Raw genomic sequence first — 21,780 nt, forward strand, 5'->3', positions numbered from 1 at the left:
CTGTCTGCAGAAAGCAGCCGTGACGTCATGGGTGCTGCACAGTAAGCAGCCATGGGACCCAGTGGCATGAGAGAGGACCCAGTATCCAGTGGGAGAGGACAGAAAGCAAAGCCTTGCTTGTGGCCCTAGGTGGTGGTATTCTTCTCCAAGAGCAAATGTCAGAGGTAGCGAGGAAGCCTAGGGGAGAGACTAGCCTGGCTAGGACATGGGAAATCCCCCCTGAGGACTGCCATCGGGAGTGCCCAGTCCACTGAGAGAAGAAGAAATGATTTCTGTGAAATATGCCTTTAATCAGTAGGACCAGAAGTCAGCGAGCAAACTAACACAGTCTGCTTTGTGCTGGCAGATACGCCGACCGTAAGAAATTAAATAAGAACACTCCTTACTACCCCCCACTTTGTGATTCGAAATGGTCACCTATAAAAGAGGACCTAAATACAAGCACAGGAGTTCCCTCCCCAAATGAGGCCAGCGACACCAACAGTGTCAATGACATTTTACCTGGACAGAGACACCAGCTTTGCCATGATTGTGTTACAGCATACCGCAGATGGGATCTGACTGGCCCTGCCTCCCAGGCCTCTCCCAGAAGGATGAGAAATCCCAAGACTTCAGAAGACTCTCCACACAGTCACTACGTTCCTACTTGGTGGTGTCAATTTGGTTCACATGGCATCTTGCCTCACATCCGGAAAGCATGAGAACTCAGGACATAGTAGAGACCTTATACCCAGAGATTTACATGCCCCGGGCTGTGTAATTTCTCCTTGCTTTTGTTGACTGTTCTCTCCTTTTTTTTTTTTTTTTACAGGGTTTCTCTGTGTAACAGCCCTGGCTGTCCTGCTGTCCTGGAACTTGCTCTCCAGGCTGGCCTCAAACTCAAAAATCTGACTACCTGACTACCAAGTGCTGGGATTAAAGGTGTGCACCAGCACCGCCTGGTGACTGCTCTCTTCTTTAACCTATAGGTTGGTCACCTGTTTCCTGTAAAGGACTAGAGAGTAAGGCATGTTTTTCTATTTTCCCTACCACGTGGTCTCTGTTGTAGTTATTAGATGCAGCTGTCGAAGCAAAAACACAGTAATATACCATTCCCCTTAGATAGTCTGGGCCAGGCGCCAATGAGACTTTGGATTTGAAAACAGGTAGGCTGGATTTCTTTGGGGGGGGCAAGGATCATCATTTGCTAACCTCTACACTGATTAATCAGTATTTTCTTTCTTTGCCCCATGCCCTTTCCTAACAGAACTCGATTTGTCTCCTTTGAAAGATATGCCATTGTTGACCTCCTGTAGGCTCCTCCAGAACTTGAGAGTCTAGACTCTGATGTACAATGAAGACGGGAGAATCTCCTGAACTCGATGATGTGCTGGGCGCACGTCAGTTCTTTGTGGGTACTGTATCGCTAATATTCTATTTACATTTCAATGAGGGGCACAATCGTTTCTATTCCAGAGATGAAGAAAATGAGTCTGAGGGTGACATTCCCTTCTCCTGATAACACAAGAGTGAACCCCAATCTCTGGGGACCCAGATCCGAAGTCCTCGCTGTGCTGAAGCACATGTGGCTGTCTACATGGAAGGCATACGCTGCGTCTCTCCTCCTCCACTGTCCTCTAGGGGTTTCTGCTTAGCATTGCTACCCACACCCTCCTTGACAGCGACAGGCCCCGTCAATTGTTATCTATCACTTCTAACCATTGGGGTGCACACGTCTTTTCAACATTCAGCATAAATGCAAGTGCAAATGACAGACGCAACCCACCATGATTAGAGCAATGGCGTCCTACCAAGCTCATCCTCGTTACCAGAGCGATTAAACAAGGAGCAGCAGGGTTCATGGGAGCTTAGCGGCACAGATCTGTAATCCCTTGCTCAGGAGGCTAGACAGGAGCTACAAAAGTTCAGAACTTGTCAGGGTTACATAATGAGCTCAAGGCCCAGCTCTGACAACGTAATTGAGATGTCTCAAAATAAGAAGGGAAAAATATGTAAATATGTAAAGTTCAGTGGTTGACTGCTTGTCTAGCATTGAGACTTTAGGATCAATCCCCAGTTGTTGGCACTCTCTCTGCTTCTCCTCTCTCTCTCTCTCTCTCTTTCTCTCTCTCTCTCTCACACACACACACACACACACTTTGAAGATCATCTTCAGACTGTTTACCTAAGGACTTATTTGAGAAGCAGCCTGCCTAAGAGGATTCCCCACAGTGTATTCACTTGGCACACTGCTCTCGGCCGCTCCACTTGTTTTCATCTGGGAATATTCTGGGGAAACACATGTTGTGCTTTGAGACTACCAGCCACGTCAGGATTCCCGATCTGCCACTGGTCCTTAAGGGACTCGTTGAGGACGCATGATGATCTGCGGCCTCCGATACTCTTGGTGATGACACCACCCTCACAGGATAGAAGAGGTGGATGCTGCTTCATAATCATTTTGGTAATGTGGACTAGCTTCATAGGACCCCACTGTTCTTAAGAAAATGGAGTGAAGTCACCCACCACTTTGACCCTGTTGGGAAAGGACAGGTCATCATTCACAGCAACAGAAAAGAGGGGAGGAGAAGGACAAATGAAAAAATGCTTGCATTTAGCCTGGAATGCAGCCCGAGTGTGTCCCACATAGGTCCTGAGCCTGTCACCCACCTCAGCAGTCTCTGGTCCTACCGCTTGCCAAATTGTTGAACTTTGTTTCCATGCAGCAAAACATCACAGCTTGGGGCCTGAAGATGAGCTTCCTCTCTCCATTCACACACAGCATCTTGCTGTAGCCACCTGGGCTCCTACAATCGTACAGGGAAGGCTTCTGTCTACAGAGCTCAGGCTAACCCACTGGCTACTGCAGTCCTTACAGGTTGTTCTAATATGGGTTCTGGGGACCGGTTTAAAACACATGCCCCCCTTTCCTCTGCGACTAGCATAGAGCTGCAACAAGACACACATAACAGATAAAATATTTCTCAAAGGCTGTACTGAAGTCGTCTGCGCGCCCATACCAGACTAGGTGAGACAGTGAACATGACAGCCAGTGTGCTGGATCCTGGTTCTCCGATGTAAGGAACACTCAAGGGACATAGCCTAAGATGAGAGGCACAGTGTGGTCAAAACTCAACAGCCAGAAAGGATAATCATTGTCAAAAGGGATAAAAGGGACTGTAAAATAGATACCCTGAAGGGAAAAAAGGAATTGATAGAGAAGAGGGAGCCTTTTTAAAGGACATAAATCCACAGGAATGCGTGAATACCAAATCAAAGAATAATAATAATAAAAAAAGCTTTCATTCATGAATATAATATTGTTGGTGCTTTTTCTTTTTTTCAAAAAATAAGCATATCAGAGATTTTTCTTTTTAACACTTACTGCTTAAATCTTGGTAGCCGACTCAAATACATATTCATTAAATATCCCCTTTGATATTGCTGAAAATAGTTAAGTGCTTGACTAAAATACTAATAAGACAAAAATGAATACTTAATTCAAAATATTTTCATAGCATTAAAAGTCACAGTGTTAACAAAAGGTGTAAGCTGTCAGTTTAAGTTTAAACAATAACACGTAGAACATGTGTGTGTGAATATATATGTATATGTGAGTACATACTTGTATGCATGTGTGTATATGTATTTTTTCAGATGTTTTAACTGAAACATGACAGGTTTTGCTCTGTAATATGAGAACCTGATCCAAGTATGGGATTCCTTTCCCATATGAAAAGTTACCTGTTGCAGGCTTCTAAATTACTGCAAAGCAATAATTCTGGTGTCAACACTGTAAAGCTAGTTCCACATAGATTAAATTTCCCGTTGTGAGCTTTGCCTGAGCAGATATCTTGCCACGCCAGATACTGAAAAGCATAAGATAACTATCACAAATCCCATGCCCATCAGTTTTATATTTTACTTGATATGCATACAGTCTCTACAATAATAGGCTCTTCCAGCTTGCTTTCCTGTGGCTGAGATAAACACTGTCATCAAAAGCAACTAGGGGGTGAAAGGCTTTATTTCAGCTTATACTTTCAGGTAACAGCAAGGGAGGTCGAAGCAGGAACCCAAGGAGGCAGAGCGGTGCTCTTTACTGACTTGTTCCCTGGTTCATGTTCAGTGAGATTTCTTATACAGCCCAGGGCCACCTGCTTAGGAATGACACTTTCCACAGTGGACTGTGTCCTCCTATATCAAATAGTAATCAAGAAAATGGGCCTCAGACATGGCCACAGGCAAATCTGATATAGGCAATTCTTCATTTGAAGGGCACTCTTACCAGGTACATCAAGTTGACAATGAAAAACTAGCCAGCAACAGGCTTATTTTTCAGTGATTTAAATATTCTGTGGCCATAAAACATAAATCCAATGCTTGGACGAAAGTCCCCCTAACTATTCAGTAAAAAAAAATAACAGCTTAAAAATTAGTATTCATATAGTATTTAACTTTATAGCAATAGTTAGAAATTTAATAAAAGCATTGCAATTCAAGGTTAAACCCATAATAAGAACACTGTCTTATAAAAGTTCAGTATTCTCGTGACAAAAGTAATTTGCAAATGTTTGAGCCATTGGAGCATGAATACCTCCCGAGAGATGACAAATACCTGAGTGACTAAACAATCAAAGCCCTATACCCATATTCAAGTAGGCAAATTATTTCAAAACAATCTCATTTTGTCAGAAGACAGCCATTATAGATAAATGCTTATGTAAAAATGCCAGGTGGTTGTGGCACATGCCTTAAAACCCAGCACTCGGGAGGCAGAGATGGGGGAGCTCTGTGAGTTCGAGGCTAGCCTGGTCTACAAGATCTAGTTCCAGGACAGGCTCCAAAGCTATAGAGAAACCCTGTCTCGAATAAACAAAACAAAACAAACACAAAAACAAAAATCAGAAAAAGGAGAAATTTCTGGTGCATAAATTTCACTGTGAAAACTTCTCTACATGTTGAAGTTCAATTTTTTTCAAAGTTTATGCCCCAGTGTGTCCCACGAATTAAAAATCAAAGTTCAAAACTAAACCAACAAAAATGCATTGCTCAAAACCAAAGTCTGGCGTAATAGACACTCAGCTGAGGACTGCTCCCAATGAATCATGCTCGCTCCCTGGTTAAAAGTAAACCAATCCCTAAAGAGGGGACATTTTGAGGTATCATCGGTCATGTTTCGCGACTTCTGCGACTTCTTTCAGATCACTGTACTCTGTGCACACTCGTTAGGCCTGGTGACACACGATGTAAAGCTCTCACTAGCAGTCACACCTGCAGGGATGGGGGCACTCTTAGTTTATGTAACCTGAGGACCCACAGCGATTTACACACTCAGGCACTTCCAATCTCCGAAGAAGCTTACATGTTTGCCGAGGGCTGTTTTCTACCCCTCTCCTTCCAGCAGGGCTTTAATGCCAGAATTTTCCATTATCCAAAGTATTCCCTATGCTTACTTTTCAGAGTGCCTGCTTAACTCTTTTAAGTCACTAGGGTCCTAATTAGTGGTGAGGAAGATGGAGTCAGCTGTGCGGCCTGAAGGAGTTAACTTGGTGCAGAAAGGGTTCCTCTTCCCAGGGGAAACCAAGCTAGGGGTGGGTCAGGACCATTAGCCCCACTCATTTACTGACAGGAAACCCCAACCTCAAAAGACAGGCTTGCCTTCTATCCTCTGACAGAGGATTCCCTCGCAGTCAGAATCGGCATGAAACCAACTAAAACAGATGATGTCTTTAAGGTTGTTCCCCCACAGTCCAGTGGGACGGCTACGCCATCATCCCCATTTTGGGGACAAGGAAGCTCAGCCTCAGAGAAACCCAGTAACCTGTGCAAGGTCACACAGCTAATTAGTGATAGAACCTGGAGGGAATCCAGACTGGCTGGCTCCTGAGGCAGGACACAAAGCCAGGAGACTATGTCTCAGGAACAGTAAACAACTCAGGAAGAGAGTTCGATGGCTCTGTTCAGTAGACAAGCTGATTAAGAAAGATTTCAGAAATTATAGATTTTGGGGGGACTTACCTTCAAATAATGCTTTCACACTATCTCTATGTGAAGTTTAATGATCAAACAGGGATAGCCTTCTCCTAAACTGTCCACTCATAATAAAAGCCAAGGCTAGGGAGGAATAAACAGTCTCTAAGTTACAGAGAAGCACTTCCCCAGACATACACAGCACAATAGTCAAAGACCTTGCTGGAACTCTGGGCCTGAATGCAGAACATGCCACGTCGGTACCTAAAGAAGTCATCGGTAAGTACTTCTGGGAAGAAAAGGAGCGGCAGGAACCTTTAAGAGTCGGTCAAGTTTACAAACCGCAGCTGCACCTTTTAACGGGACCCTTTAATGGGATTACTGCTCTCTTGGTAGTTGATCCTTGGGAAATCACCAGAGATACCCTGAGTGATTTATCTTCAAGGGATTGGGAAAACTTGAGTTTTAAAAAACACTTTTAATTTTTTTTTTAAGAATCCAAAAAAGTAAGAAAAAGAAGTGCAATGATCACAGCCACGTGATGGGGAATGGGGCACAACGCAGCTACTGAGCGCACATGATAGCAGAGGAAAGGAAGAAAAGACGATCAAAAGAACTTCCTTTATAGAGCTGCATAGCAAATACCTACCTATCCACTCCATACGAGCCCAGACTAACAGGAAAAATCATTACTTCTCGGAGGGTGGTACGGCTAATTTGTAGCCATTTTTATGTTTTCCTATGTTTTACAATTCTCTACCATGAGTGGTTATTAATTCTATAGCCCGGAGGAACAAAAGGCAAAAATTTTAAGACAAAAGGCATAGATCATGAAGCATATGCCAGTGCTTACAATGAGAAACACATCACCTTGTGTCCTAGGATATTGTTGATAGGCTGGGCAATCGGGACACTGAAATTCCCTTAAAATGTGGCTTTTCAGCAGGAGGACAGGTACTCGTGATATTATTGTAGCAAACGTAGAGAGATTGGGATTGGTTAATAGTCAAAACACCCAGAGTGGTTGTTACTTAAAAGGCTGAAGAAAACATCACTAACAGCCAAGTGTGTGGTGAACAACAAAATGGGACCTGACTCTGGGCCTTCGCCCTGGCTCTTCCATGCTGCGGGCATGATTTCCAAAGGGACCCACTTAACACTACCTGCCATCCTATAACTAGGAAAGCGCAGGTGCGTGTGGCAGTGGCAGGCACGCGGTCTCACTAAGAGCCACTGATAGGGACCCATTGCTGCAGCGGAACACAGCCCCAGTGTGGACACTGTAGCCAGGCACACTCCACACAGCATCCACAGACAAGCCTCTCCAAACCTGAAGAAAACGTGTGTCACATCAACCCGAGAATTCTGAATCAAAGAATACCGACGAGCAGAGCCACTGCCATGAAACCAACACACTACTTAACAGCACCTGAAAATATGAAGTCAATCGTTTCATCCAACAATGATCTTATAAGTGTCCTTGGGCGACAGTTTCTGGGAAGCATGGCCATTTGAGATCAGTGACAGCTGATAGAATGTAGGGCTTTGTGTGTGTGTGTGTGTGTGTGTGTGTGTGTGTGTGTGTGTGTGTGTGATCCTGACTGGCTACATTGGGTCATTTCTGACCTCATTTACAGAAAAAAAAAAAAAAGCTGGCCAAATTGGAGTCCATCCAGCAGAATGTGAAGAGGGGCATTCAGAGCCTGACGAGGAATATTCGAAGAAGAAAGCCAGGGCTGGTTAACTGTGAGGCCATTGAAGGGGACCTGAGCAATGTTTAAATGTGAAAGAATCAATTTATTCTGCTACACTGGAAATTACAGTTCGCAGTCTTCATCACTCCCACTGCAACTGCACAGCAAGGTCAGCAATGACCTTCAACTTGCCAAATCTAAAAAGCAGTTCTGCTCCCCAATTAACAGACCTGAGCAATTCAACATGGGGCAGAGGGTTTTTCTTTTCACACCCCCATCTCGCCCTCTCCCACCTCAAAGGCAGTTCCTTCTCTCTCTCTCTCCCCCTTTTTTTCTAGTTCCTCCTTTACTCAACCTCCAGACGTCAGAAATATCTGATCGCTTTGCAGCCCTCTCATCTTACTGTTGCCTCTCAGTGACTTCATCAATTCCTGTGAGCTTAAATAGTCTATGTTGATGATGCCTAAAGTTAATTCCCAGTACAGAACTTCCTTCCAAAATTCAAATATGAGAACTATGTATATACAAAATCAGTATACTTTCAACAGCATTATATTGATTCCATATTCTATCCTTCAATGTGAATCTTTTATTTTTCCCTCAGTACTGGGGTATGAACTCAAGGTTTTTTGGATGCCAGGCAAGGAAACACTCTATTCCTGAGCTACATTACTGGTATATTCATGTATTTTTGATACAGGGTATTGCTAAGGTGCCCAGGCTGAGCTTCAACTCTGCATGTAATGCAGGCAGGACTCAAACTTGTGATCCTCCTGCCTCAGCATCTGGGGTCCCAAGAGTGCACCACCAGGGCTAGCAAATCTTCCCTTTTCCACACCATGACCTCAACTTCTCTAGATAGAGCCCCAGAAGTGATCTTCACATGAAGATTGACTTTGCCTCAGATTCTTGAGTCTGAGTCTATTTTGCTTTCAATACGGATCTGGAATGATCGCACATCTCATTTCTACTACTACTACCCAAGGCCAGTGAACATCATTTCTCTCTTGGGTGCAGCTTGCCAAGCTTGCCATGTAGTCTCCAGGTCAGTGTAATTCCCTCAGCGTAAAATAAAATAACCCTTCTGGAACATTAAGTTAGAACACGAGTCGACTCTACTTTAAACACTTCAGCGACTTGACAACTGTACTGAAAACCTTCACCGTGGCCTGGGGAGGGTTCCACAGCAGGTCTCTGCATCTTCTCAAACGTGTTTGGTACCATTCCATCGCGGCTTGGGTTACACTGATTTGCTTAGCACAGTGAAGGCCACCTAGTCACCAGGGCTTTGCACAGGCTGCTACCACGGACTCTGTTGATACTGGCTACTTCTTTTCTTCTGTGTCTCAGTTTAAATACCACTTTCTTGAGAGTGCCCACTCGTCCTTCTGTCTTTCGTCCCCAGTTTTCTGTCTTGGTCCTTTTTATTCTCATCATGGTATTTATCAGACTTTCAAGGATTTATTTATTTTTTTTCTATTTTATCCCTTCTTCACTAGATCCTTAGGTCAGATAAATGAACCCTTCTATATTATTTAACCGTTGTATTTGAAAAGCTCAAATTTTTATTACTGTTGTTTTAAGTTGTTGTTGTTTTGATTTTATATTTTGAGACAGGAGTTTTCTCTGCATCCCAAAGTAGTTTTAAAATCAGTATATGGTCCAGATTGACCTTGAATTCAACAGTAATTATCCTGGCTGTGTCCTGAGGGCTGGTATAACAGCTGTGTACCACCGTGTCTGCCTGGAAAACTTCAAAACACTGATCAAGGACTGAATGAAGTCTGACTTCACTATAACATGAAGATAAGCCTCTCAAACCACTTCCACACTTTTAAAACTGTTGCTTAATGATGGAACAGACAACCTTCCAGGAAGAATGGTCACACAGCAACTGGCCAGATACTTTTATCAAGATGACATGAAGGATGTTCTCATGCTAGGTATGATACTGGAATAAAGTGACTAAGGTCTGTCCTTCTTATTTATAAACAGAATTCTTAAGGAATTTGGGGTTGAAATATATTGCAAAGTAACTAATAACATATTATCCCCTAACAAGAAGATATCCTTTCTAAGAGCAGCCACATGTTGACCAGATGTGATTTCCCCCGCATTAAATCGATGCAGGTTTCCAAGTATGGTCTGAGACAATGACAGTCCTCAGGGCCTCTTCCTTCGAGCTACACACAAAGTGGTCCAGAAAGGAGACAGATGGTCAGGCAGGGCCACTAGGGGTAAACCTGAAGCTACTCTCCATTCATTTGTGACGCTGCTCTATAAACACACCCGGACCACCTTTCTCGATGTCACATGCATTAATAATGCAGAGATCTTTACACAGGCAGGTGGAGAAAATTCGTCCTGAGAGGTTACGTTACTACAGTATACACATCGTCAAAGGGCTTCAGAGCATCATGGCTACTGATGGGGAGAGTGGGGGCAGTACAGAAGCAGGCCCTGAGCTGCTAATCACTCACATGACAGAGCAGATCAGTCTCAGGCCCCAGCAACTGTGGAGCCGCCGAATAGTCTCCCCGTAGCTACATCTTCCATCTACTTCACACACACAACAGAACCTAAGTCAATCTTCTTTGCCTTCTCTAACCTCATTCAAACATTTTAAAGTCAAACAATACAAATTTTCAAAGCATTCATTCCTGATTACATCTTTACAGTGATTACTCAATTGCAGGGATACTAGACATTATACTGGCTGCTGGATATAGCAAAATGGATGCAAATAAGCCTGTGATGCCCTAAATGTTTTATCTATAAATATTTTTCAAGAAGTTAATAAGCTTTTTAGACCTTGGAAAGAAAAAAATAATAAAAGTATCTTTTATAACATCCAGGATTAAGCTTGTTGTGGAAGAATAGCATTCAAGAAAGCAGGGACTGAAACACTGGTCTATCAAGGGATTTTTGGTGACAAAGTTCAAATATAGGGTCTTGTCAATGCTGAGTTACACCTCTGGCCCTATCACTGAGTCAGCAATATTACTGCTGGAATATAGCATTCTCATGTAAATACATACAAATTAAATATATAAATGAAAAATGTAGATATGTTATATAATAAATAACTAGAAAACTCCAAGTTATTCATCAGTACTCATCACATGGCTGACAAAGCAATCCACAGCACATCATAAAATAGGATAAGACCCAGCTGCAAGAGAAAACTGAGCTAGGTCACTAGGACTGATGGGAAACACCTCCCAAATGCATTAAGGAATAAAAGCAAGTTATTTTTGTATACAGCTATCAAAATATTTGATTTTGAAATTCCAAAAGAATGAATAGGACACCTCTGAGAAACAGAGTAAGTGTACCTAGAAGGTAGCTGTGCTGTCGGAATTATGTTTGCCACTTGTATTTGCTACTTTGTAAAAGCATACAAAACTACATGCGATATTTTTGGCATAGTCTGGGAGGATCCACATGCTCCCTGTAGAAGTGTGAAAGTCAGTGTCTCTCCGGAGTCCTTTACAAGGAGAAAAGAGCCGGCCAGCTAATGAGAAGGCAAGCCTCCCCCAGGAGACGGGCAGGTCACTAAGAGCCCATCCTCAGCAGACCCTCCTCCTCTGTGGGGCCGGGCTTCACAAGTGACAAGAAATCTTAATTTCAATTCTTATAGAACTACATAATCAATCTCTGAAGTCCAAGCTTGAAAGAAACACAGAGACATTCCTTCCTAAATGATCCAAAGAAAACTAAATGTTTCCCTAGTGCTATTTATCACATAACAATATTACCAAAGGAAAATACTTTCCAATTTAAAGTATAGGACCTGCCAGTCCTCTGAATCCCATAAGAACCAAAAAGACCATTTAGCACTCCAAAGGGCTTCCTTTCTCACTCTTTAGTCTTGTTTTGGTAAATCTAAAAATACTAAACAACTCATTTTTTATAATAAAGTCGCTGTGAACTCTATATTCAAACTTTCTAAGGATAAGGCTTTCATTAATATTTATTCTGTCAAAATCTCCAGCTCTACTGAAGGGGTGAGGGCAAAAAGAAATGGCTCCAGAAATCATGATTCTGCTTTTCTTGCTCTTTAACCTTGAGGCAGGAGGTAGAAAGCCATTCAAATCAGCATCACAACAAATTTCCAATTGAATTAACAACAATCCTTATAGTCACTTGGGTTTGTAAAAGATGGTGATTCCATAGGCACATATTAAAGTTTGTTTATTTATCTATTCACGTTATTCCTGCATTTCTTTTCTGGATTTGCTGATCGCTGCAGAAAGCAAAGGCAAATAGGAATTTGGAAAAACCCAGTATCTGTTTAGCCAGACCTTCTCCCAGTCTGTTCGACTCTATATAAGCATTCTGAAAAATTAAAAAAGGTGGGGGTGATTTCATTTGAGGTTGTGAGGAGGGAAAGCAATTAGGAAAATGAACTATATATGTAGCCCTTGCATTGAGCTGTCTGTGGTACTGAAAAAGGACCCCAAAGCTAAATTGTACCATGCTGTGTTCTGCTCTAAAGCCTCCCTGTCACACTATTTTAATCCGAGCAGTTCTACCCATGAGTCACCTGAACCATTTTATGTTGCCACATCGTGTCTAAACATTTTATCAAAGGTCACACTGAGTCTTGCTTTCCAAGGTTCTCCGTGAAAATGTCAGGGCCTCCCCAGGCTTGATTAAGGGATTCTCGTGGACAGACCGTTAGGACATCAGCTAAAATACTTTCCCTCAGTGCCGTGGAAAAACACACCACGCACCAGAAACTCACTCTGGCTGGCTGTCACTATCAAATCACCATACTGATATGCCAAAAGGAAGAAACAAAAGCTGTCATTTTTGATGATATCTTACATTCAAGGACAGGTCCTGAATGGCAGCACAGTCCCTGTATTTGCTGCCTTAACTCAGAGATAAGTCAATATATTTGATATTCTTTATAATAAGCCTTGAAGTGTCCATTAGCCTAAAAAAAGCTACATGAAAGAAATACACTTCCCATAGTGATAGAAAAAAATATTAAAAGGAGGGCACAGCTACTAATTTTCCATGATGATCATAATCACACACTCAGCTTCTCTGAGCTTCAGGGCAAAGTATTAAGTTCTTTGGATAAATGAGACGCTTCCTACTTTTTCTGGTTCTTCTTGACTTCTAGCTCAGAGTTTCCACATATATTTATTACTTTCCATTTTGTTAAAAATTTAAGAACTTTAAAAAACATTGTGTTTTTAAATGATGTGTCTATGTGTGGGTATGCGGACAAGAGTGCAGGGACCAGTGGAGACCTGAGGCCCTGGATTCCCCTGGAGCTGAAGTTCCAGGCAGTTGTGTGTCACGAGATGTGATAGGTGTGCACTCAAATCATTGTCTCCAAGAGCAATATGTGCTCTTACCTGCTGAGTCAGCTCTCTAGCCCATATATACATTAAGGAAGCATTGTATATGAGACTGTTAGAAGAGAAAATCCTATTGATAAAATAATGAGGTTTTGTAAAAGCTGTGTCCAAAATAACTTAGTATTATTACCTAAGTCTCTATCTTGTAATCAGAGTAAACATGGCAGACTTAACAGCGGCACACAGATCATAAGCCCAACTTTACAACCTAACATTTTGTGATGTTTGTGTTCTGATCAGTAAATAAGTCCACTGTGTGTATTCTCCAGAGGGCTAATCTGTGTCGCAGCTTTCCTCACTTGTGCTGATCTGTCTAGTCAACACAGTTAAATATACAAATTAGCCAATGAGGGCAATGTGTCAAGCATAAAATAATCTGTTAAAAATAATTGTGTTTATTAGTGTCTATGCATTTCTAGAATTCTTACACCGTTATCAAAATTCTAGGACACATATTTAATACTGGGCAGCTCCTCTTATTTCTGAGTGAGGTAAAAAAATCTCTCTATAATTCTTTTTCAGTTCATGTTTTTTAAGAAGACATTTTTTTCCTCAGGAGAACAGGAGCAGCCCCCCACTCTCACCCCATGAATGCTTGTTTAGATGTGTGCTTTTGGGCAGAAGTGTCAACACTAGGAAAGCTTAAGAGTAATAAAAATCATAATTGATTGGCAAGGTCTCTCAGCATGGATTAAACAAAACCACGCTGTTCTCTTTGCAAAACATTCTAAATCATTTAGTTCTTAAAAACCTAGAAGAAAATCTCCAAGCAGCATTTTAAGCTTAGCCCTATTCATACACCAAAGGCTTCTGTTTAGACGGGGAAACACAGATTAAGACCCTCTGTATTGCAGGACTCTGGGCTAGCAGCAGGAAGGCTCAGCAGGAAGAAGGCCAGAAGAAGCTGAGAGGGCAGCACCTGCTTCCAACTTGGGCCCTCACCTCCAGACCTGGTAAGGCTACTCACTTCCTCTGACTGTCTCTCTCTGTGAACTAAGTCAAAGAATCATTTCTTATCTTCCATTCTTCAAGTCAAAATGACTCAGGCTTAAAGTGTTGCAGAGTACCACGAAAGACTTTTGGAAGAATCTCAAAACCTCACCATCACGCGGACTGCACTAAAGATGATTCTGTAAACTGCCCTAATATTAAAATTCAACCCCATGCACCTTAGTCTATCGCTACACACTCCAAATACTCGCTTTTTACACTCATTCTCTAAACCTATCCCTTCAAAAACACACCTATCAAAGTTTTAACAAACAAGGAAGCAAAATGAAGTCGTTTTTCCTCCTCTCTTGGAGTTAGCTTTATCTTTATTCCATTTGGACAGTCATTAAGATTGAAGTCTTCCGCCAGGCATGTTGGCACACATCTTTGATCCAAGCACTAGCGAGGCAGAGATAGGTAGATCTCTGTGAGTTCGAGGTCATCCTGATCTACAAAGTGAGTTCCAGGGCTACAGAGAGAAACCCTGTCTTGAAAAACCAAAACTCAAACCAAACAAACAAACAAATAAAAAGATTAAATTCTTCTATCCTTACTGTAAATTTAGTAATTACTAATTTGAAGATAGTTTAAGTTAAACTGATCATAAACTGCCTGAAAAAATGCATACAGTATTTTATATTCTAAGGCATCCTACATCTGTATGTTTCATAGTAGTACCAATGACTAATGATAGCTCAACAATAGTCTTAGAAATTCTAAGCTTGAAAATATCAATCTAGTTTTTTTTTTAATTTTGTAGTTATTTAAAGCCCTGAACTTTAACACCTGCTTGTGTGTGTTGACTGTGGGCTAGAGAAAACAACGGAGACTTTTTTAAATGCCAAACTGAACAGATCAAAACAATGTTTTCTTGTACAAGAGCTCATGAGGGCCCTGAAGTGATATTTAACATGTAACTATTGTAACTAGTGAACTAAGTTAGTAGCTATACACACTTTATGAACTAAATAAGACACTGTAAAATGTGCTAAAGAGAAGGGGCAGTGCTTTTCTCACGTTGGTGTAGTCTAGCAATACCGTGAACTTATTTTCTTATGTTAGAATTATAGGCAATATCGATGGGCACGGCCTCCACTCACGACTTTCTCATTAAGAAAAGGTGTATCAAGAAAGGACACCTTGCTACCCAGATTCTGGATAGTGTGTATCTCTCCTTTAAAAACATGTAACTGTTGGAAGTGGATCCACCTAAAGAAGTTGAGGGAAATCTTAAGACTCTACCAAATACCTCTCAGAAAGGTCTCCGTGTTTATATGCTGTGTTGATTGTTTTGGTTTTTTAACTTTCTGCAGGGCAGGTCCTGATATAACAGTGTGTGTGTGTTCTTGTACCTCAAGCAAGGTCACAGGGGCTTGGAAAAGGCCCCTGCTGTCCTTCTTTCCTTCCCCCTACTCTGTCTGCATGGTTTTGGGTCATTCAAAAAACAGCGGAGCCTGTGTTACCTGTATTTCCCTGGCGTGGTACACGATGATCAGACCGAGCAGGATGATCGTGGAGAGACTGATAAGGCATTTCAGAGCTAATGAATACAGCGACGCCTGCAACACAGTTAGATGGAACACTTTAAGAAAGAAGCACTTTTCAACCACCTTCCAGGTCATGGGAGTCAGCTCCGAGCACGTGGACCTGAACTCAAGGTAGGGGACGCGGGTGGGGGGGCAATCTGCCTTGGCTCTGAGATACAGATTATCTGACCTCAAAGCCAAGTGAGAGGAGCCAGGAACAAGGGAAACCTCAGAGCTCGGTTGCGGGGTCGGCACCCTCAAGGACTAAAACAAGGCACCTGACTCGCTAAAGGCTAGAGAAGTTTATCCGGAGTTTAAGCGCTTTAGGTTGAAAGGTGCCTCCGAAACTTGAGCACCAGTAGAGGAACACGCATGCTTTCCCTACCGACTCCAGGAGCCACTTATTAACAAGCCTGGATGCGGTGGACTCTCAGCACCCGGAGAACTTTCCTCTCCGAGTTGCCCAGCAGACTATGGCTGTGCGTCCTAGCTGCTTCTGCTGCTCCGATGGGCACTCTGATGTTACCGGGGACACTTGCGACCCGGTAGGCAGGGGGTTCCCGACGGCTCCCATCCCTACTACCTGGCTCCCACTCTGGGAGGGTACTCAGGGGCTAAAGCCCGTACCTTGTCGTAGGCGCCCCACGACAGCTCGGTCTCGATGACCATGACCACGATGCCGAACATGCCGAAGATGAGCGCATAGTCGCTGAGCCGCTTGCGCTTCTCAAACAGGGCGCGCCGGTGGCCCAGCTTGTAGCCGATGTTCTGGTTCTTCTTTTTGCTGGACTTGGTACCGCTGCTGCTGCCATGCCCGCTGCCGCCGCCGCCGCCGCCGCCTCCGGTGCTGCCTCCGCCGCCAGTCCCGTAGAGCGCCAGGTTGTTGGAATTGTTATGCTCCGGCTTAGACACCACGATCTCCGGGGCTGAGGAAGAGGCGGCGGCGGCAGCAGACGGGGAGGACGCGCCACCGCCTCCTCCTACGGACGCGGGGGGCTGCAGGGGCTGAGCCTCGGAGTCCATCTCGTGCAGGTTCCGGCGGGACGAGCTCAAGTTGCTGAGCGGACGCATGACGCCCCCGTTGTACCTGCAGCTGCTCATGGCTATTTCGGTGAAGGGGTTGCTCTCGCGGCGCGCCTGGGGTTGGTGATGCTGGTGGTGCGCCGGGTGCGGGTGGTGGTGGTGGTGCGAGAGCGGGGGCCCGGAGCCCAGGCTGCCCAGGCTGCCTGTGGGGCTGGCGGCGGGCTGCAGGCTGTGGCACTGGTGGTACTGGGAGGCGGACGCGGGCTGCTGCGCGTACTGCTGCCGGAGCGCACTGGCATGGCTGGACGGCGTCAGCTCGCTCACATTGAGCTGGCTGCCCCGGCGCGACGAGCAGCAGCAGCAGCACGAAGAGCCCGACAGCGGCGAAGAGGTGCGGGTCCGGAAGGCGCCGCCGGGCGAGGAGGTGCGGAGCAGCAGGGACAGGTTATCCCCCGCCCCCGCCCCCGCCGCTGGGGCACCGGAGGAGGCGCAGCTGTTGCACCGGAGGCATGGGCTGCTGCCACCGCTGCCCGGCTGCTGGTGTGCGAGGTGCGGTTGGTGGTGAGGGTGCGGGAGGGGCGCGAAGGGCGCGCACGGCTTGTCCTGGCTCTGTTGCTGCTGCTGGCAATGCAGGTGTGAGGAGCGCGGCGGTGGCGGCGGCTGCTCTGGGAAGAAGCCGTGCTGGAACTGCAATGGGGTTTCCATGTCAGGGCTGTTAAAGCTGCAGGGAGACCAGGCGGTGGTGCACCCTGCGCAATGCGTTATGGTCGGGAGCGGGGACTCCTGCTGCTGGTGCGAGGAAGGGCCCATGCCGGCTCCGGTAGAATCCAGGCGGCGAGTCCGATTGGTTGGGCGCACCAAAACAATGGGCATGACATCACCTGCGGGGACCGAGACTGAGTTTGCGGCGCGCGCGGCTTAGGGGAACCTTATGTGTGTGAGAGAGTGGTTGGGAGGGGAATCTGCAGAATGAAAACCCCGGGGGGCACAGGCCAGCTCCGGCTGGGGTGAGGACACTCGAGGGCAGGGATTCCACCTGCGGATCGCGTGCGTCCGAGACCATGGCTGGGAAGACTGAGCTCCCCCACGCATAGCGGCTGGCTGCAGAGGTGGGAGAGCGATGCTTCTCGCTCTACTGTCTCGGCCCCCGGTCTGGTGCGGGACACGTTAGCCCAAATGACCTGCCTGGGGCACTGCAGCACGTTTGGCCACTCTGGTCATGGGGCAGGCGCCAGTACGGTGCGAAACCCGAGCCACTCTCTCGCCCTCTCGCCTTGTAGGGCTGCGAGACAGCACCTGCTAGCCCCACTCCCTCTCCCCGGATCATCCTGCCGAGAGTGGGCTGCAGGCTGCTGGCCAAGTAACTGCGGGGGCAAGGCTTTGGGTAAGGGGTAAAAAAAAATAAAAAATAAAAAGTTTGGCGACTGCCTATGTGAATGCATCAGCGTTGGAAGAAAGCCAGCGCCGGATGCCCGACTTGGCCTCTGAGGGATCATATCCAACCCCTAGCAGGGATCTGTCCCTGTCGGCTAGCTCACAGAGTCCCAGAATTGGGACTGGCGGCGATGTCTCTCTTAGAGGAGAGCATTGAGGCGCGGATAGGGTTAACCTCGCGACGCCCGGGCAGGGGGAGGAGGGGGCGGGGCCGAAGGAGGGGATCCCCGGCGTCCGGGGAGGAGCCCGCTCGGGTTTCCCGGGTCCCCCTGGCGGGGGCGGAGGGCTTTCCCCACTAGCGCCAGCTCACATTTGCTCGTTCTCCGGAACATGAGGGGCTAGCGCCCCTGGCCGCCGGGTCCGGGGCTCGGGCGCTCAGGCAGTCCAGCAGCCTGAGTGGGTAGGTCCGAAGGCTACCTTGGTGCTGCAGACGAGCCTTGTTCCAGGGTCTGGGGGCTGCTCAGCCACCGCAGACCGCCAGCTTCTCTGATTTTCCTCTTCCTCCAGACCTGCAGCACAGACACAAAGCAAAGGCGGGTCACTAATGCGCAGACGCCAAGCATCTTCCTTGTCGTGACCAGACTGCAGCGGCTGGGCGAGGGGGCTGGTGAAGGTTGATTGATGCTGGTAGCCATCTAACTGCCAATTAATGCCCTGGTGGTGATTCGACTGAATAATCGCTGCCCTTGGACATGGAGTTTCACTAGACTTAGATATAATGAATAATTATACTCTCTAATAAACCAGTAAAGTTGCACTTTGAATTTTGCCATGGTGTGTCCTTATTGAGCTGTACACAAACAAAACGGTAGGAGGTCTTTTGAGGGCTCTTGATTAATACTCCATCATTAACGCTAACATTTGTATTTCTTTGTAAACTGAAATTCCTGTCGTCCTAAAAGAAAGAAAAAGATGAAATTGGCCAATTAGATATTTCAATTTTAAATTGTGATTTCAATAGTTTTTATGGTGGAGATTGCTAACAGATTAGATCAAGACATTAAAGCGAAAGCGGATCGCTCTCATTAGGTAATTGGAATTCTCAGCTGGATCCAGTTTCTTGACATTCTACTCAGCAGCTGCCCTAAAGTTGCTTACCAGGTATCGGCTTGAAAGTGTGTGTGTTTGTGCCCAGTGCCATTGAGTGAATAATTTATTTCTGGATATTCTTTGCAAGTGTGTTAAGCAGTTGGGAATTTTCGTGCACACAAGCAAATAGATTAAGAAGGAAAAGGGATAGAATTGCATTTAGAACTATAATCTTTGACAGGAGATAATGAATAATTGGGGATTGAATTTCTTAATAATCTAGGTTAGGAATTGAATTTTAGTGGCTAAAAAAATCAAAGGCATTAGTCTTATTATCTAGTGTGATTATTTTTGTTTTTTTTATCTCCAAAGTGGGAAACAAATAGTATTTAGAATGAAGAGATTTGTTGAATTTTGAGGTCAGCTGGAAGTGCACAAATGCACTTGTGAGGGGCATTACTACAGAAAATAATTCCAGCGAAAGAAGGGTGTGGTTGTACATGCCCGAGACCCTACACTTGGGAGATGGAGGCAGCAGGAACAGAGTTCAAAGCCATCCTCACACACAGAGGGGGTCTGAAGCTAGGTTTGGTGACACATACACAGAAGTACGTTGAATTTAAAGTGAAAGCTTCCATTTATTCACCCTTTATGTGAAAAAAATTTAACTCAAGCATAAAATCCACCCAATATGTATTAGTGCACTTTGCCACAAATTTTACAGGCTTCTTTTTCATTGCTCTTCGTAGATGACTGATTGAAACATTTGACTAGTCTTTATCTCTAAATACTTCAAAGAAGTATATCAAAATTTAATATGTTCATCGCCTGCTCATAAATTTAAAAGAGATTTCATAGATATCTCCCCAAATATCACAATAGCTGTTACTCATTTGAAATTTTAAGGTTCTAGACTTATTAAAATGTCATAAGGAAAACAAAAGCTGCATCCCCGTGTGTTCAGCGTAAGCTGACTTTCTCAAAGACCACACTGAAAGCTTCTCAAAGGCTTCAGAAACAAAAGGGTAAGCAATATTGAACTTGTGCTTTCTCTCCCTGCCCCCTCCTCGTGTGTGAGCGTAGAATTTGGTTTGGAGTAGGTTACTGAGACATGGAGTCCTCACTTTTCTCAAAGAAGATGTGCAAATTTAAAACAAAAAAAAAATGAGGAACCTCAGGAACACCAAAACTAAGATCGACGTACTTCAGCATGGTCAATATAAGAGTTCATAAAATAGTAACATTAATGTCACTGTGCGTAGAGAGATGGAGAGCAGGCCCATGGGACACTCACTATCCTTCCATCAGAGTAAGCTGATCACAGTTGATGATACCTTGCTAATACATGCCTTTGTCTGAAACAGACTGGAAGTCCTGGTGAAAACCATGGACTTACAAACGCAAGAGCTGTCGCATCTTTAGATGCCTGAATCCCTTTGATAATTGCTATAAGTCACGACAGGTGTCAAATGAAGACATCCTTGTTATCAGTGTTTCTCTGGTAGACGACTTTTTAAAGTTCACATGCAGACGTTAAAAATACAGTTACTCTGACTTCGTGGGTACCTTTTCCTGATAGCGGTGGTTCTTAGCTTGTGGGTCTTGACTCCCAAAGACCATTGGAAGACACAGATATTTACATTATGATTCATAGCAATAGCAAAATAACCGTTATGAAGTAGCAACAAAAATAATCGTATGGTTGGGGTCTCTATAACTGTATTAAAGGGTCGCAGCATTAGGAAGGTTGAGAAGCACTGCTCTATAGGAGCAAAGGGAAGCAGTTAAAGCAGACAGACAGTACTTTTGATGTGGATGATCTTTTGCACTCACACCTGCGAGTGAGAGGGAAAGGAGGGAGGGAGGAAAAAGAGGGATACCTAAGGCAGAGATCTGTGGTCTCCACTGAGAAGCTTTCACAGTTAGATTTCTTCCCCTTCCTTCCATTATGCAAGCAAGTGCTGGAATTCCCCTAGATTAACACCAGAGGTCATAGTCACCCACAAAATGCACTTGCAATCTAATCAATTAAATAGCGTCTCTCCTTTAGCTTCCTTTCTTTTCCTTTTTTGACTATAATCTCTTTTTTCTTATGCCCTCTTGGAGTGTTTTTTTTTCTATATTTGTTGTATGTCAAGATTGTAGACAGGCACACACACTAACATAACAAAGTCCTAAACACACAGTCATAGAATGGGTTTCCCCAGCCACAAACACCTAATTCTAAAAGATTCAAGTTGGTTTTACTCCAGTCTTAATATATTCAAATTCCTGTTATGTTCATTTTTTGCTATTTTCCTCTATATAGGATTTGTCTGTACTTTCTTGTTCATTGTTCATTAAAATGTAGGACTCTCTTGACCTACATATTTGGTGTTTATTTCCAACAGGCGACCAAAACAAGAGAATATAACATCAGTTTCCGACACTGCATGCTCGGAACAGAACTTTGAACGGAAAAGTGAACATTTTTGTGAATTATTTCTGTATTGCCCGACTGAGTCAATTACTTGATAGTACTGAACCCAAAGGCTATGATGCGATGCTGCCTCTCTGAACTCACTTTTCTTAGCAATAGATTGCGGGGAATGAGGACGGCAGCAGCTGTTTACTTAGTACGGCTCAGTTTTCCTAAAAGGTAACAATTCAAAGGTCCACAAAAGTGTTATTTTAAATCATAAATTCCCTAGTTTCACAATTAATACATTGTATTTGAGGCAAACACTAAAATTTATGTTTGATGCATGTACACATGCC

General features: G+C 44.5%; 1 protein-coding gene and 1 long non-coding RNA gene across 4 annotated transcripts in view; one reads left to right on the top strand and one right to left on the bottom strand.

Annotated features, from left to right (window-relative positions):
- Kcnn2 (potassium calcium-activated channel subfamily N member 2) overlaps positions 1-21,780 on the bottom strand; it is a 374,515-nt gene that overhangs the window by 113,110 nt on the left and 239,625 nt on the right. Inside the window, exons 3-5 of one of the 3 annotated variants that reach the window (XM_085699907.2) lie at positions 18,305-18,503; positions 16,165-17,441; positions 15,475-15,570 (exon numbers count right to left, since the gene is read on the bottom strand). In XM_085699907.2, coding sequence (XP_085556033.2) covers positions 15,475-15,570; positions 16,165-17,441; positions 18,305-18,326 — 1,395 coding nt within the window. In that variant the 5' untranslated portion in view covers positions 18,327-18,503. Of the gene's footprint in view, positions 1-501; positions 744-15,474; positions 15,571-16,164; positions 17,575-18,304; positions 18,504-21,780 lie in introns of those variants that run through there. The other 2 variants (XM_048419262.3, XM_048419263.3) reach the window with 2 other exon arrangements.
- On the top strand, positions 17,746-18,758 carry LOC125390326 (uncharacterized). Its single transcript, XR_015005382.2, has 2 exons — positions 17,746-17,944; positions 18,502-18,758. It is a non-coding gene; the product is annotated as an uncharacterized LOC125390326 (long non-coding RNA).

This window comes from Myodes glareolus, chromosome 13 (genome assembly GCF_982192425.1).
Source record: "Myodes glareolus chromosome 13, mMyoGla1.1, whole genome shotgun sequence".
NCBI lineage: Eukaryota > Metazoa > Chordata > Mammalia > Rodentia > Cricetidae > Myodes > Myodes glareolus.